We start from the raw sequence: 14456 nt of genomic DNA, 5'->3' as shown, positions 1-14456 counted from the left end.
TCAGTGTAGTGATCGGTCTGTACCGATAGCAGATGATGGGGTCTTTGGAAGGCAACTTTTACATTCTATCTAGAACATTTTAGAAAAATTTCGACCAACCCTTCCGGATGCCTGGGTGAGCAGGAATGCTTAAGGGTTTGATGTTTACTTGTTTGGGGTCAGTGTGTGTGTTAAGATGACCCTTCTTGCTTTTTTTCTCTCTCTGCCACAAGCTGCTTCAAGCACCATTTCGTCACAAGCCCAAAAGGCATCTAACCAACTTCTGACCTTCTCTTGACAGGGGCGCCCACTGTGTTTATCTCAGCGTGGACCATCACAAGGATAAACTATGAGGATTTCGGGTAAGCGAGCAAACCCATTTCCACCTTTTCCTTATGCCGGATTTAAAACTGAGAGGCAGTTTTGGATTCCTTGAAGCTCAAGGGTGAGCAACATCTTTGAGCATCCTTTTCCCCCTCCCTTGATCCCAGCAGGCCAGATACGTACCTCCACACTTGGGAGGGGGGATCTTTAAAAAATGACCATTAATGCCTCCAGAAGCCTCAGGAAGGTGGTTTTCCATTTAGAAGCTATTTCAAAGTCCCAGTTTCAGGGCTCAAATAAGAAGTGGTTAGAAATAAGAAGTGACCAAATGAGAAATAACACAACTTTGCCCATGGGCTTTCTCAAGTGAGAGACTTCCCTGTTGTCTTTTTCTGCGCCAGAATTTCTCTGCATGAGATCAACAATGTTAATCCCACCACCACCACCCCGCCATAATGGCTATAAAGTCACTCGTTTGGGGTCTAATCCATCCAACGCTGGTCTAAGGCTTCTCCATCTCAGTGGGTATCATGTGAACTGTTGCTCAGGAAGGGCTGCTGGGGACCTCCAGGTGTTAATCAGACTACAGTTTCCATCATCCCTGTCCACACCGTATACTGTCTAGAGGTGATGGGAGTTGTAGTCCAATGGCACCTGGCGGGCTGCCGATTGCCCCCCCACCTCCAGCTCAATGAAGCAGTGGCTTGACTCCGCTTTGTATAACACCATGTGGTTATAAAGCGTCTTCCCCATAAAAACCAGAAAATCCTCCACCCAATTCATAAATGTCTATTTCTAGTATATCAGGCATTTAGGTGTAGTATTCTGACTTTTCCTGACCATCTCCAGAATATAAGAAGCTCTTAACATACGATGATTTCCTTTCAGGTGCTGGGATTTAATTGATTCTCCCCACTGGTGGATCATCAAGACCCCTATTTTGGTGTCCATATTGGTAAAGTATCCACATTCTTCACCTGCTAGGAAAGCCGTTTGGTGTGAAATGTCTGTCTATCTATTGTTGTTCCTTCTAGGCCCCGAACAGAAACACAGAAACGGCAACATTTTCTTTAGGAAGGAGTGAAATGCTGAGTGCTGGCTTAGCTATGAGCGTGATAGTTTGTCTTTTGCTTCCAAAGAGGACCATCTCTGACAGATTCAGCATTGTGGGAACAAGGAGAAGAAGGGGCAAGAGTCTTGGAATTGTTGTAGATCACAAGCTAAAGATGAGGCAACCGTGTGATGTGGCTGCAAAAAAAGGCGAATGCGATTTCAGGATGCATTAATAGAAGTATAGTTTCCAAATACAGTGGGGTCTTGACTTGAGAACTTAATCCGTATTGGAAGGTGGTTCTCAAGTCAAAATGTTCTCAAGTCAAATCTGCATTTCCCATAGGAATGCATTGAAAACCATTTGATCCGTATCTGCTCTTTTCCGTCCATAGAAACTAATGGGAAGCTGCTATTCCGCCTTCGACCACTAGAGGGGGATATTTTGTTTCTTTTTTTCTTAGGTCAAGAAAGGTTCAGGGAAGGCAGGGAAAAGACAGTCCAGGCAGTACCAGGCAGTCTGAAGACTGTCTCCCAATCCACTCTCTAAATGCCGGGAGGAGTGAGGAAGCAGGCAGGCACCCTTTTCACTGGCCAACAGTTAACTGAAAGTTCAAATTTTGCACTTTCCCTGCCTCCCACGTGGGTTTTTTTCAGTTCTTAACTCAAATCTAAGATTAACACAGTTTCTTAGTTGGCAATAGGGTTCTAGCCAATGGGTGTCTGATATTTCCGGCTAAGGAAGGACCAGCTTCATGCATTGCTCTTTAGCCAAAATCGACTTTTCTTAATTTCTCTTCTGCAAATAGTGTGGAAAAGCGACGTGAGAGCTACGAAAGTCCCCCTCCTTGCAGTCTAGCCACAGGAAAGAAAGGTGTGTGTGTGTGTGTATTTGCACCCAAAATATCAGACCAGGAGTTGATGTTTCGGCACGATTACAAGCCCAAGAAGTGAATCATAAGTTCCGGTTATTGAATTTGAAATTCTTCTCTTCTTGCTGCTGAAGGGAGATTTACGCAGACTTTGCCTCACAACCTTGCTGGGAGGTGGCCGAACTCTAGAAAGCGCTTGCAGACCAAGGAAACCTCCAGACCAAAACTCATCTTAGCTGGCTAGAAATATTTTGAGGATTTCAAATGAAGTTTAAGGACCACGGAAACGCTGGACACAGAACAGATCTGTGGCGGGAACGGTGCTGTGCGCACAGAGAGCAAGGCTTCTCTGAGGGGACCAGTTTGAAAGCCACGGCTATCTCCTTGGGTGGCCACCACAAAGTAGTCCTGGATTACGTCTCACCTCACCGTCTCCGTTTCTAAGCAACGTTGCCTCGTGACTAACCGAGAAGGCTCATTTATCTGTCTGGGGGCATCGACCTTGTCTGTAGCTGTGCTCTGTGGGTTTGACATCATCCTACTTGGGATGTTAAATAAGGCAGAATCCCAGGCTGGCTGATGTCAGGCCCAAGATGGCTGCCACCCTGTTCTGGTGCTCTTTGCCGTTCGCCAAGATGTATGTTTTATTTGTGTGGTCCTTTGGCCGTCCAAGAAAAGGCTGCAATGGGTGCAGGATCCTGCCGTGATGTGAACTGCCGCGGCACAAGTGCCTTACCCCATATTTTAACCACCTGGCATATCTACAGTATCGTAGCTTCATCATCATCTTTTAGCAGGTACTGATGATCAAGTGACCCGAGGATGCGAAAATTCGTCTGCTGGGGTTTTAAAGGTTACATTTCATGAGCTCTGCTTGGAAGAGAAGGAGAATATTCACCTCTCTGTTTTGTCTTTCTTTCCCCTTCTCTCCCCCGCAACAGATAAATTTCATTTTCTTTATCTGCATCATTCGGATCCTGGTGCAAAAGCTCCACTCTCCAGATGTCGGGCGAAATGAGACGAGCCAATATTCGTAAGTCGGCTGGAGCCTCCGTCGTGTGCCTGCTGTTGAAATGCTCGCTAAAGGGCGCTCGGGTTTGGAAAGGAACTTTGTCAAAACTTTTTGGGGGGGGGACAGGACAAGGCCATGTGGTCTTCAAACTAATACAAACGCAAGAAGAGGGGATACATTTATTAGACCGTGAGGAAAATACAAAAATAAAATAAAATAAAATGAGCTTTCAGTGATCGTTCATCTTCTTCAGGCTGTGCACCATGGTCTCGTGGGTCGTTCCAAAATTAGATGCTTTTATTAAAGTCCCAAAGTCTCATGGCCAATATAGAGGCCAGGTTAGTTTCTTAGATGGGAAGTGTTGTAGTCTGCAAAGGGCCTCAGGAGAAAAGGGCTGCTATAGGGCACGTTCCTGGGGGACCCACTTTGTGGGTATATAACTTGGATGTCTGAAATCCAATCTTCACCAAACCTGGAGGGATTGTAGAGAATCGTTAGAAGCTTCTCTGTGATTTTGGTGTCTCTAGGTGCCTGGGGGTGGGGGGAATTTCCTGGGGAGGCCCTCCTTGTGGGTGTATAACCCCATACATCCAAACCCCAAATTTCACCAACCTTGCAAGGCTGGTAGAGGAGGGTCAGGGGAAGCTTCTCTGCAAATTTGGTGTCTCTAGATGCATTTAAATAGTTTTAAAGTTTAAAAAGCGAATTGACAAATGGATTCGTTGGTTCATCAGGAAAAATCGTAAATTTGTAATTCTTGATCCATCGACCTTGATGAATCACAAATCAAAATGAATCACCATGGCTTCTGATTCATGCCTATCTCTATTTATCTTGACCCTGATGGTCGCTTTCCGTGCTTCTGGGTCTCCTCGTTCCTCTAGCTGAATAGAAATTTGTTGAGTTGGACAAGAAGGCAGAAGGAGGAAATGAGGGGAGGTTCAGAGGGCTTGGCTTCCCCTTTTTTCATAAAATGGGCAATAAATCTGAAAATACTGGGTGGAAGAAAGGTTTGAAGACACATCCTTCCCTCACAGCAACTCTTTCCATCTGAGAAGCTAACCTGACCTCTACATTGGCCCAGGACTTTAATAAAAGTGTGTAAGTTTGGAATGACCCACGAGACCTTGGTGCACAGCCTGAGGAAGATAAATTATCATCAAAAGCTCATTTTATTTTTATTTTTAATTTTCTCTTTTATTCTCTTAATGGTCTAGTGCAGGTGTCACCTCTTCCTGCATTTGTCAAAACCGATTTGCATCCGTGACACCTGCAAACATTAACCCAGAGAACTCTGGGAAACTCATTAGCAACCTCGGATGTGAAGGCCTCGAGGGAATGTCCTGCTGGACAACAAGATGCTTGATTGCTTTGCAGTCTTCATTAAGACAAGATGATTAAGAGACATATCACAGGGAACAGTGCCAGCCATTCACCTTTTTTTAATAAGCCATTTTTAAAGCAGGGCGTTCAGAGCAAGGAAGGGGTTCGCTCCTTCTCCGGTGTGGTAGCGGATCTGGGGCTCACGGGGTCCATGCAATGGGGCTTTGTGATGAGCATGGGTGCCGTGACATCCCCAGCCACTTCTCCTTGGGTTGTTTTCCTAACGGATTTTGTCAGCAGAGAGACCATTTATAGTTATTAACGAAGTGCCTTTTTTATCTTAGCACCCTCCCCTGTCCCAGGTCTTTTTTGTTCTCCAAGAGGCGGCTGCACCAGCTTGCAAAATGGCTTCCCCGACCACGTGCACAGTGGTGTGTTCCTGTGCCACTGCACTAGCCAGGGGTCTTCCCTCCACTGGCATTATGTCAGATTTAGAGCCACGAGTTCTAATTCTTCCCACCGCCACTCCCTCAGGATTGGCTTTAGTGGGACAGGTCTGTCACCTCGGGGATCCCTTCATCAGCTGCCTCCTCCCCATCACCTGGCCTTGAACTTTCTCTTCCCTTGAACTTTCTCTTCCCTGTCTTGTTTATTGAAGAAGTCATTAGCGGGCATCTTGGCATAAATACCCAGTTCTTGCCAATTCCATTTCTGTCTCAAGCCAGGAGGCCAAGTGTGATCTGTGTGACTCATCCGGTAATGCCGTGGATTAGAGGAGAAGAGCAAAACAGCCTAAATTTGGAAACAGGGTGCTCCAAAGTATCTCGCTTTTGCTGTGCCGAGAACTCCTTACATAATGATATCGGCTCAAACAAGAGTCCTCAGTGATTTGGGGCCAAATTTGCACAGGCTCATGGTCAGAGAACCCATCTCTAACTCATTGCCCTCCACTATCTGCCCTCTCGGGATACGGGGAACCAATGCAAGCATGCCTGTAGAATCACACCTGCCGTTGTTTGCAGGATGAAACTAACCTGTAAGTGCAGGAAACATTCAATGTATAGAAAAGCAACAGAGTGAAGGTTCCTGGGCTCCCCTGGTGGGCCAGATTTCTTTGTGTGAGGTTTCCGCATTAAATTTGCCGTTCTGTTCATAGCTGTCTGCTGAGAAGGTTGTGGTTCCAACCCTGCGTGTGTTGATCAGCTCCAATGTGCCAGCTCTCCTCTCCAGCCTGCATAATCGATTCCCTCTGTCGTCTTTCCTCCCAGGAGGCTTGCAAAATCCACCCTTCTCCTGATCCCGCTCTTTGGCATTCACTACACCATTTTCGCCTTCTATCCTGACACGGCGAAGAAGGAGGTGCTGGAAGTGAAGCTCGTCTTTGAGCTGGTGTTAGGATCTTTCCAGGTAAACACCGCTGCCGAACCGTTTGAATCCCATTCCGGTGGCAAACAGAGAAACCAATGGGCATGGGGCTAGAAGGAAGGGCCAGACTCCCTCCAGATCATTGCAGTTTTTCTCAGTCGATGGAACGGGAGCGAGATTCAACTCTGTTGTTTGAGAGTTGGGTCTCAGTGGCAGGATTATGTGTGCCAACAACACAGAACAACCCGTCCTGGTTTCTCCTACTGTGAACCCATTACACACACACATGCACGCACACAGGCACACACTATATACAGAATCAGTTCCAAGCCGCGGATGCTGAAACACGCGGAAATATTGAAACCTATGCATTGCATGGTCTCTGGCTCCCTCTAGTTGCCAGTTCTGGTCAATACATCCTGGAAATACATATAAATACATATTTCTGGGTTTTTTTGTTTTTATTTAGAGTTTTCAGGAAGCAGATAAATGAATATGTGGATACTGGTCCTGTGGATGGTGGGGGGTCCTACTGCAGTTTAAAACAGAGATTGGGAAAATTACTTTTTATTACACTTCCCAGAATCCCCAGCATGGCTGGACTACAAATCCCTAGAATCCCCAGGCCAGCACCCTAAAGCAGCTTTTCTAAATTCTGTCTTTTACAGGTATATGTAAAATAGATATGTTAATATAATGAATGCGTACAAATCGCCACCTTGAAACATGGGATTTGATGGCACTAAAAGAGAGTTAGACCTAGACGTGGAGGAGCTGAAATCTCCCATTGTCTATTAATCGTGATAGCTAAAAAGAAACTCCAGGCGCAGAGGCAGTGTACCTCTGAATATGGATTGTTTGAAGGCAAAGGGAGAGAAAAGCTGATGGACTTCAGCCTTGTTTGTTGACTTCCACAAAGCATCTCTTTAGTCACTAGTGGAGGATAAGGTCACTGGCAGCTGCTAGACATGACGGTGCCACGTTACCTCCAGCGTGGGAAACCGCGTCGTTCTCAATATTAATTTGGAGGACCAAACAGATCCTCCCGGGAAGTCCACGAGTAGGACACCAAAAGTGTCCTACTTGTGGACTTCCCGGGAGGATCTGTTTGGCTGCCATGTACCAGATCAGCCGTTTTTCAGTCTTTTTTTGGCCCCAGCCCTAAAGACAATAGGAAAGGAATGTACAGTTGTGCCTCGCTTAGCGATGTTAATTCGTTCCGCAAAAATCGCTGCAGAACTAAAACATCGCTATGCGATATTAAAAAGCCCATAGAAACGCATTGAAACCCCTTCAATGCGTTCCTATGGGCTTAAAACTCACTGTTGAGTGAAGATCCTCCATAGTGCCGCCATTTTCTGTGCCTCTAAAGTGAGGAATCCGTCCCAAAAAACAGCGTGCTGTCATTTTGTTTACCCAGTGGCCATTTTGAAACTGCCGATCAGCTGTGCGAAAATGGGGACTTTGCGATGATCACTTCCCTGCGATCATCGCAAAGCAAAAATACCCCATAGGGAACATCGCAAAGCGATCGCTTTTGCGATCACAAAAAGTCCATTGCAAAGCGATTTCGTCATAAAACGGAGCGGTCGCTATGCGAGGCACCACTGTAGGCTGAATCTGGAGGGGGGTAAACCACACAACAAATCTCACAAGGAGATGTGAGAAAGATTGTTCCCAGTCTGTGGCCCCCCTTCAAAAGTGCCAGGGCCTCTACTGAGAAGGGCTGGACTAGATGCTTCTTATGTTCGAAACAGGTTGATGAGCTATTTGATTCTTCTTGATCATCTTCAACAAGGCACACCTTACAATCTCTCACCTACGCTAAGCTGTGACTTTTGCTTTTAGCCTCGCTGGGAAGCCTGTGGGTTCCTTGTTACATTTTTGGAAGGGCACATTCTCTGATCTGCATCTGCCGCCGGCGGTGGAGTTGGGAGGTAGCCTTGCCAACCTGTGGCAGGCTGGAAAGCGCAAGGTTCTTATCCATCATTTTAGGCTTTGTAGATGATGGATGGGGGAATCTGTCAATTATACGTCCGTCCACTTTTGAATTCTGAAGACCGGTGATGCGGTGGTTAAACTGCAGTACTGCAGTCAAAACTCTGCTCACGACCCTGGATTCAATCCCAGTTGGCCGGCTCGAGCTTCACTCAGCCTTCCATCATTTCAAGATTGGAAAACTGAGTATCCTGCTTGCTGGGTGTGGGGTGGAATGTGTACCCTGCATAATTAAATTGCAAACCGCCCAGAGAGTGCTGCTTTAAGTGGTATATAAGCAGCACACTTTGCTTTTTGCTTTATGAGTTAAATTCAGATCAGAACCACACTGACCCCTTCCCATCACCCTCCACAGCCAGCTGCTTCCCATGACCTCCATCAGCTGACATCACTTCTTGCTTCTGTTGAGGCAATGAATGATGATGGCATCATTTTTAGAAACCTTCTACTACGAGACTAATCTGATCATTACTGATCCCAAAATTTCTGGGTATCCAGATTGGGGGCAGGGGGCATAGCGGAGAGACCTGCAGATTTAAGTGTGTTTCCTTGTACATAAAGATGATGGAATAAAAACATTATCCCCTATTCTTATCTCTTTCTCCCCCTCTCTCCTTAGGGCTTTGTGGTTGCAGTCCTGTATTGTTTCCTGAATGGAGAGGTAAGAGAGGGGGAATCTTTCGCCCAGTCCATGTGTCTGAGACTGGCAGCCCCTTTAAAATGTTTAATTAATTAATCAATCAACGACCTGCCTTTTAAGCACTTCATCAACTAATTCTCAGATTAGGTATAATTACATTTGTTGGATGTATTGATTCAGGAGCTGCCATTTCACCTGTTAAAATGTTTCATTAACTAATGGTCTGCCTTCTAACTGGTTCATTAACTAATTCATTCATTAGGCATAACGAAATTTGCCTTTGAATTTTGTTGCAAAACACCACACCCTGATCAGCAAGGTACGATGCATGATATAATGGTTTAAAATGCAGGTTTCTCAGGTTTTAAACAACGGCAAAACCAAAATTGGATTTTTTTAAAAAAGTTGTCATAATTATGAGATGATCAGTCAGTCAATCAATCAGTCAATCAATCAATCAATCAATCAATCAATCAATCTGTCAAATGAGCCATGGATTTAGCTGTATGTAGTCTCCCAAAATCCATGTTTCTCACTGTACTGCAAACAACCCTTTTATGGTTTTACTTTCTTTTCAAGCATGCTTCCAAAAAACATGAGACCTGTTTATGAGGTCTCACATCCCATCTTCCCCAGCAGGGAAGGGAGGAGAGGGAAATTTACTATGTGCTTGATAAAATATACATGGTGAGTTCTGTTAATTAGCGCAGTTAGGGAACGGTGCTAGGTAGTGCTTCAGTGATGATCAGAAGGTCCAGGAAGACGTTGGGAGACAATGGTTTGAAACCCTCCAGAGGTTCCCAATCTTGATGAACCCAGATGTTCTTGGACTACAGCTCCCAGAAATCCTGGCCAGCACAGCAAGTAGCAAACGTGTCTGGGAGTTGCAGTCCAAGAACATCTGGGGGGGGCCAAGGTTGGGAGCCATGTAGACCGAGACTTGAAGGCTTTGATCTCAAGTTTCGGCTCAGTTGTGAAATTCCCCGAACGGCTGTCTGCCCGTTAGAGAGTAAGCTGCCTCAATAAGTGAGATGTCTGAGGAAGCATGAGATGCTGGACCTCGCCACTATCTGCGGATGTTCCTTCTCACACCTAAAACTAATCCGCTCTCTCTTTTTTTGAAATACCTTCTTAGGTTCAAGCTGAGCTGAAGCGCAAGTGGCGTAGGTGGCACATGGAGAGGTTCCTGGGCTCCGACATGAAGTACCACCACCCATCGCTGGGCAGTAGCGGCACTAACTTCAGCACTCAGATCTCCATGCTGACCAAGTGCAGTCCGAAGACGCGCCGATGCTCCAGCTTCCAGGCCGACTTGTCGCTCGTCTGAGAAGCCCCCCCCCCCAAAAAAAGTGAATGACCAAGGGACTCATAGGTAGGACGGAAGACAGAAGCAGCCAAAGCTTTTACGTTAAAGACTTTTTTAAAAACATCATTTTAAAAAAACCAAAAAAAACACTTCTTTTGTCCACCAAAACCAGTGTACAGATAATTGGGACCAAAATGTGCTGGATGATGAGAGAAACTTCTGGATGGATCTTTTTTTCCCCCTCTTCTTTACCGAGCCCAAATTAAAGATATCATTGGAGGTGCTTGTCAACCTAGCACAAGAACTTCATGACGGATAAAACAGCCCCTGTGGTTTGGGGTTTTCGGTTGTGTTTTTTAAGAAGGGCCATTGATTGATTTCACAGTCAGCGTCGTCTCTGACTTCAGTAACCAAATATTCAAGGATTTAGTTTTAAAAAAAAGGAGAAGACATGAACAGAAGGAGCTCTTGTGGAAAAGGGCTCGGAAGATATTATAAGAGAGGAGATGCCGTCTTTGGGCCAGTAGCTTTGAATAAGCTCCTTTAGTCACTAGATAAGCTTCAGAAGCCAGAAGGTCATCTCAATGCCAGCGAGAGATCTTCCTCCCAGTCGATCCTGGACGCTTTACTCGTGTCCCAAGGGGTGTTCCACACACACCGTCTTCTGTAGACCACCGAAACAAAGGGATCACCCTTCTGTCGAGCGCTGGGACATCTACACCGACTCACGGCAACTTTCCAGCATCGCTCAGCCAGAGATGATCTCGCCCCTTGTACCTGATGACTTAGAGAGCCCAGGAGTTCAATATTCTTTTTCCAAGGCTCAGATGCTGCCTCGGAGCTGTGTTCCCCTCCCTGGGTGACAAGCAGGGCTTTGCATGCCACGTTGGCGCCTGCTCTGTTGAGTTTTGCTAAATCAGCAGGCTTCCCTCCCGGGTCAAGGCGTGTCATCTCTCCCATGTCTTGGTGAGCAGCTGTTGGAAGACATGTTATGCGAGGCTGGTCTAGCTGGAATGGGAAGAGCTTTCCTAAGTAGGAGGCTGGACTTCCATGCTCTGGGCGCTGACATTGGCTTCTTTCGGAGGGGAGAGGAGGTCAGCTGTGTTGCTGGAGGGGGCAACACAACATTGGAGAAGTACTAATTCACAGGAGTCGTTGCGAGACTTAACAGGAAGAAGGAAGGTCCAAGATGCAAATGCAGAAGAGGTTTCAGAGGTGTGAAGGCAGTGCAAATTCCACACGCAGGAACAGTGTGAGAATCATGGCTGGAGGGTAATCTGATGTCCATGCACGGTGAAGGGCTAGGTAGCCGGGACTATACCTCCCAGAGAGCAGGTGTAAAGACATTATCCCCGCACTCAGTGCGTAGCACTGAACGCTCTCCAACCAGGGCCTTCCAGGCTTCGTTCAGAGCAGAAATGCCCACCTTGTAGGCTAAACAGGGATGGGCAAGCGGGATCCCCAGGTGGCCGTTTATATCAGAGGAAGGAGTTATCAGAGAGGAAAACATCACCATGGAAAGTAGGGTTTGGCTCTCAAAGGCCCCCAGGAGCATGGCTGTTGGCATTGGGAGGGAGTCTCTGCTTCCCAGCCCTCGTACCCCAAAAACCTAGAAGTCAAAAAACAGGGAAGTATATCTCTGGTCTCTTCCTGGTTTGGTTCAGCTTGGTTTCCTATCTTCTGCTGTGTTTTAGAGGCCGACGGGGGGCTATTGGGAGAGAAGGGTCCAGCCTCAGGCCCTTCAGAGTTGCCTGGGTGTTGAGTCCTTGAGATTCGCCTATGATGAGAACCCTGCATACTACATAACCCCCTTTACTCGTGAGGAGTCCCTTTTTCCTCTGACAGGCTGAGCAAGGCTGCCTCTTGTATGCCCAGAGACCCCTTAAATGTTGAGAAGGAGGTTTGACTTCTGTCTCCCTCGAGGGCTGGGGATCCCCTCGATCGGCCTCAAGGTCCCTCACAACATGAGATCCCCCTCCGCGAGAGTCCGTTCAGGCGCTTCAGTGAGGATTTCTCCAGTGGGTGTCACAATATCTGCGGAGAGATTCCACTCGGGTCCCCAGGCTTCAGAAGCTGTCCGTCTTCGCTTGAGACGTGGCGTTGAGGACCAAGGCTTCGCTGATGCACGATCAGATGCCACCGAGTAGTTCTGGAAGAAGGATCTCTGTTTTTTTTCCATGGCTTTCCACTGGGGATATCACAACCCGTTATAAAATGTGAAGACGATGAGGAAGACCTAATGGAATCCTTTGAAAATAAGACTTGCGTGTTTCTGATGTCCATGCATGGTGAAGGGCTAGGAAGCCAGGACTGTGAACTGTTGTTGTTTTGAGAACTTGTTTGCCATGTGGTTGCAATGGAGGGAGGAAGAGGAAGAAAGAAGGGAGAAAAGGTCTGTAGTCTGAACATCATCCTGGCCTTGAATTCCCCTCTTTTGAAGGACCAGCATTCCCTGCTCTGCCTTCATGTCAGTGTTCCAAAAAACTTCCAGAACAGTTGATTGGAAAGCAAGACTGATTCAACCTTCCACAGGGTGTCTCCGTGTCCACCAGCGGCCATTTCTCCATCTGAACATTCTCGCCGTCTCCTTTTGGTGGCCCTCTCGTGGGAGGAGCTGGTCTTGTTTCTCATGACCTTTGACCTTTCCTTATTTATTTAGCCAGACTTGGGGCAGCAGATGTCATCCCCTTCCTTCCCTTTCTGCAGTTCATCTCAAGAAGACTTTTCGTTTGTTTCGTTTCAAAATGGTAGACATGGAGATGGGGGAGGGAAATCCTCCTGCAGCTGCCGTGGCTGAAAGGAAATAATAAACTTATAAAGTAATATATATATGTGTGTGTATATATATATATAAACTCTGCTTTCTGCCCTGAACTGACTGACGTATTACATGCCATCAGGTCATGTCTGTTTGATGGCAACCTTGTAAGGTATGTGAGATGCTTAAGGAGTGGTTTTATCATTGACAGGTCCGGTGAGTTTCCATGGCTGAGCAGAGATTCGAACCCAGGTCTCTGGAGCCCTAGTCGGTCACTGTATCCACTACATCACACTGGCTCACTCTGATTTGCGGGGGTGGAGTCCAGACCCCCAAGGTTTTCATGTTCTGGCCCTCCCTAGTCAGACACTTAACAATTACACCAACTCCCGAAGGGGCCGTGCAAGTAAGTTCTATCAGGACTCCTAGTTTTATACCAAGGACTTAAGAGATTAGCATTTTTCGGCAGTGAGAGACACTCTTTAAGTATCCAGCTGCCTGCGGAGAGAAATGTGGAATGAACCAACAAGGGCCACAGACCTCCATTGCTGGACCCATCAGCTGCTTGCCAAGAGTGCCTGGCAAAAGGCATGATTAATAATTAGAAAAATTCAGAGCTGTCCTCTGTGCCGGCCACAGAGACAGGTGAAATGTGAAGACGAACAACCTTCAGAACATGGCCAAAGAGCCCGAAAAACCTACAGCAACCATCAGATCCCAGCCGTGAAAGCCTTCGCGAATACAAAAATTCAGAGCGTTAAGGTGGTGGTTTTTAGAGAACTCAAAGCCCATCCCATTTCCGCAACCAAGTTGCTTCTGCCCAGAACTGTGGAACTTTCCCCAAAAGAAGGTAGCTTTGGCAATAATAGTCATAATGACAATTGTAATCTTAATAAAACACATTATTGTTATTGTTAAGAGCTTCGTGGTGCAGTGGTTAAACCGCTGTCCTGCAGCCAAAACTGTGTTCATGACCTGGGGTTCAATCCCAGGTAGCCGACTCAAGGTTGACTCAACCTTCTATCCTTCTAAAATGAGTACCCAGCTTGCTAGGGAGGCATTGTGGAGCCTGCATAATCTACTTGTAAACCGCCCAGAGAGTGCTTGAAGCTCTACGGGGCAGTATATAAGCAGCATGCTTTTTGCTTTGCTTTATTATCACCACTAGAGATGCGCATGAAACGAACCAAAAAACACACACAAAACGGATGGACCAGGGTGGTTTGCGGTTCATTTTGTGACCCAGTTCAGGGGTCCTGTTTTCCCGAAACAAAAAAAAAGTCAAACTTTTTTTCCCAATTGATGCCAGCAACAAAAGTTTGCCTGCCCCCACCCCCTTCCCTCTGACTGCGTGCCTGCTCCTGCTGCCGTTGCTGGTATGGATGCCATCCTCGGAGGCTGCGGGCTCAGCTTCCCTGCCAGCAGTCTGCCGTGGCCTCTGACCAGGCTCCCACGGACATGGAGGCAGGGTGAGCAAATGGATTCATTTTTCTGGGGGCTTCGTGGCTAACCAGAAACCATCACGAACCACCAGTTTTCTGGTTTCTGCCCGACCCTAATCGCCACCACCACCAGCTCCGTAATCGTTCTGCTGGATCAAGATTGATGCCCGAGGCCCCGTTTCCAAGACACGGATGTCAATAATACCTGGAAAGATGAGACACTTTTCCACGGAAGCCGATCTCTTTTTTTGCTGCTAAGCAATTAGGCGGGCAAGTTTGTGGCTGGCAAGAGAAGTCTGCTGCTCAGGTTTGAAAAGATCTTTGTCTCCGGACGGCATCCAGCCGTGGTCTGGACGGTCAAATAAAGTCTTGGGACCGCAGCCGTGG

General features: G+C 46.9%; 1 protein-coding gene across 1 annotated transcript in view; it reads left to right on the top strand.

Moving 5' to 3' along the window:
• VIPR1 (vasoactive intestinal peptide receptor 1) overlaps window positions 1-12692 on the top strand; it is a 78433-nt gene extending 65741 nt beyond the window's left edge. Inside the window, exons 8-13 of the mRNA XM_073002810.2 lie at window positions 281-341; window positions 1192-1258; window positions 3167-3258; window positions 5829-5967; window positions 8543-8584; window positions 9699-12692. Coding sequence (XP_072858911.1) covers window positions 281-341; window positions 1192-1258; window positions 3167-3258; window positions 5829-5967; window positions 8543-8584; window positions 9699-9890 — 593 coding nt within the window. The 3' untranslated portion in view covers window positions 9891-12692. The remainder of the gene's footprint in view (window positions 1-280; window positions 342-1191; window positions 1259-3166; window positions 3259-5828; window positions 5968-8542; window positions 8585-9698) is intronic.
• Window positions 12693-14456: the final 1764 nt, after the last annotated feature.

Source organism: Pogona vitticeps, chromosome 6, assembly GCF_051106095.1.
Source record: "Pogona vitticeps strain Pit_001003342236 chromosome 6, PviZW2.1, whole genome shotgun sequence".
Lineage (NCBI taxonomy): Eukaryota > Metazoa > Chordata > Lepidosauria > Squamata > Agamidae > Pogona > Pogona vitticeps.
This window is presented reverse-complemented; position numbering and strand designations above follow the sequence as displayed.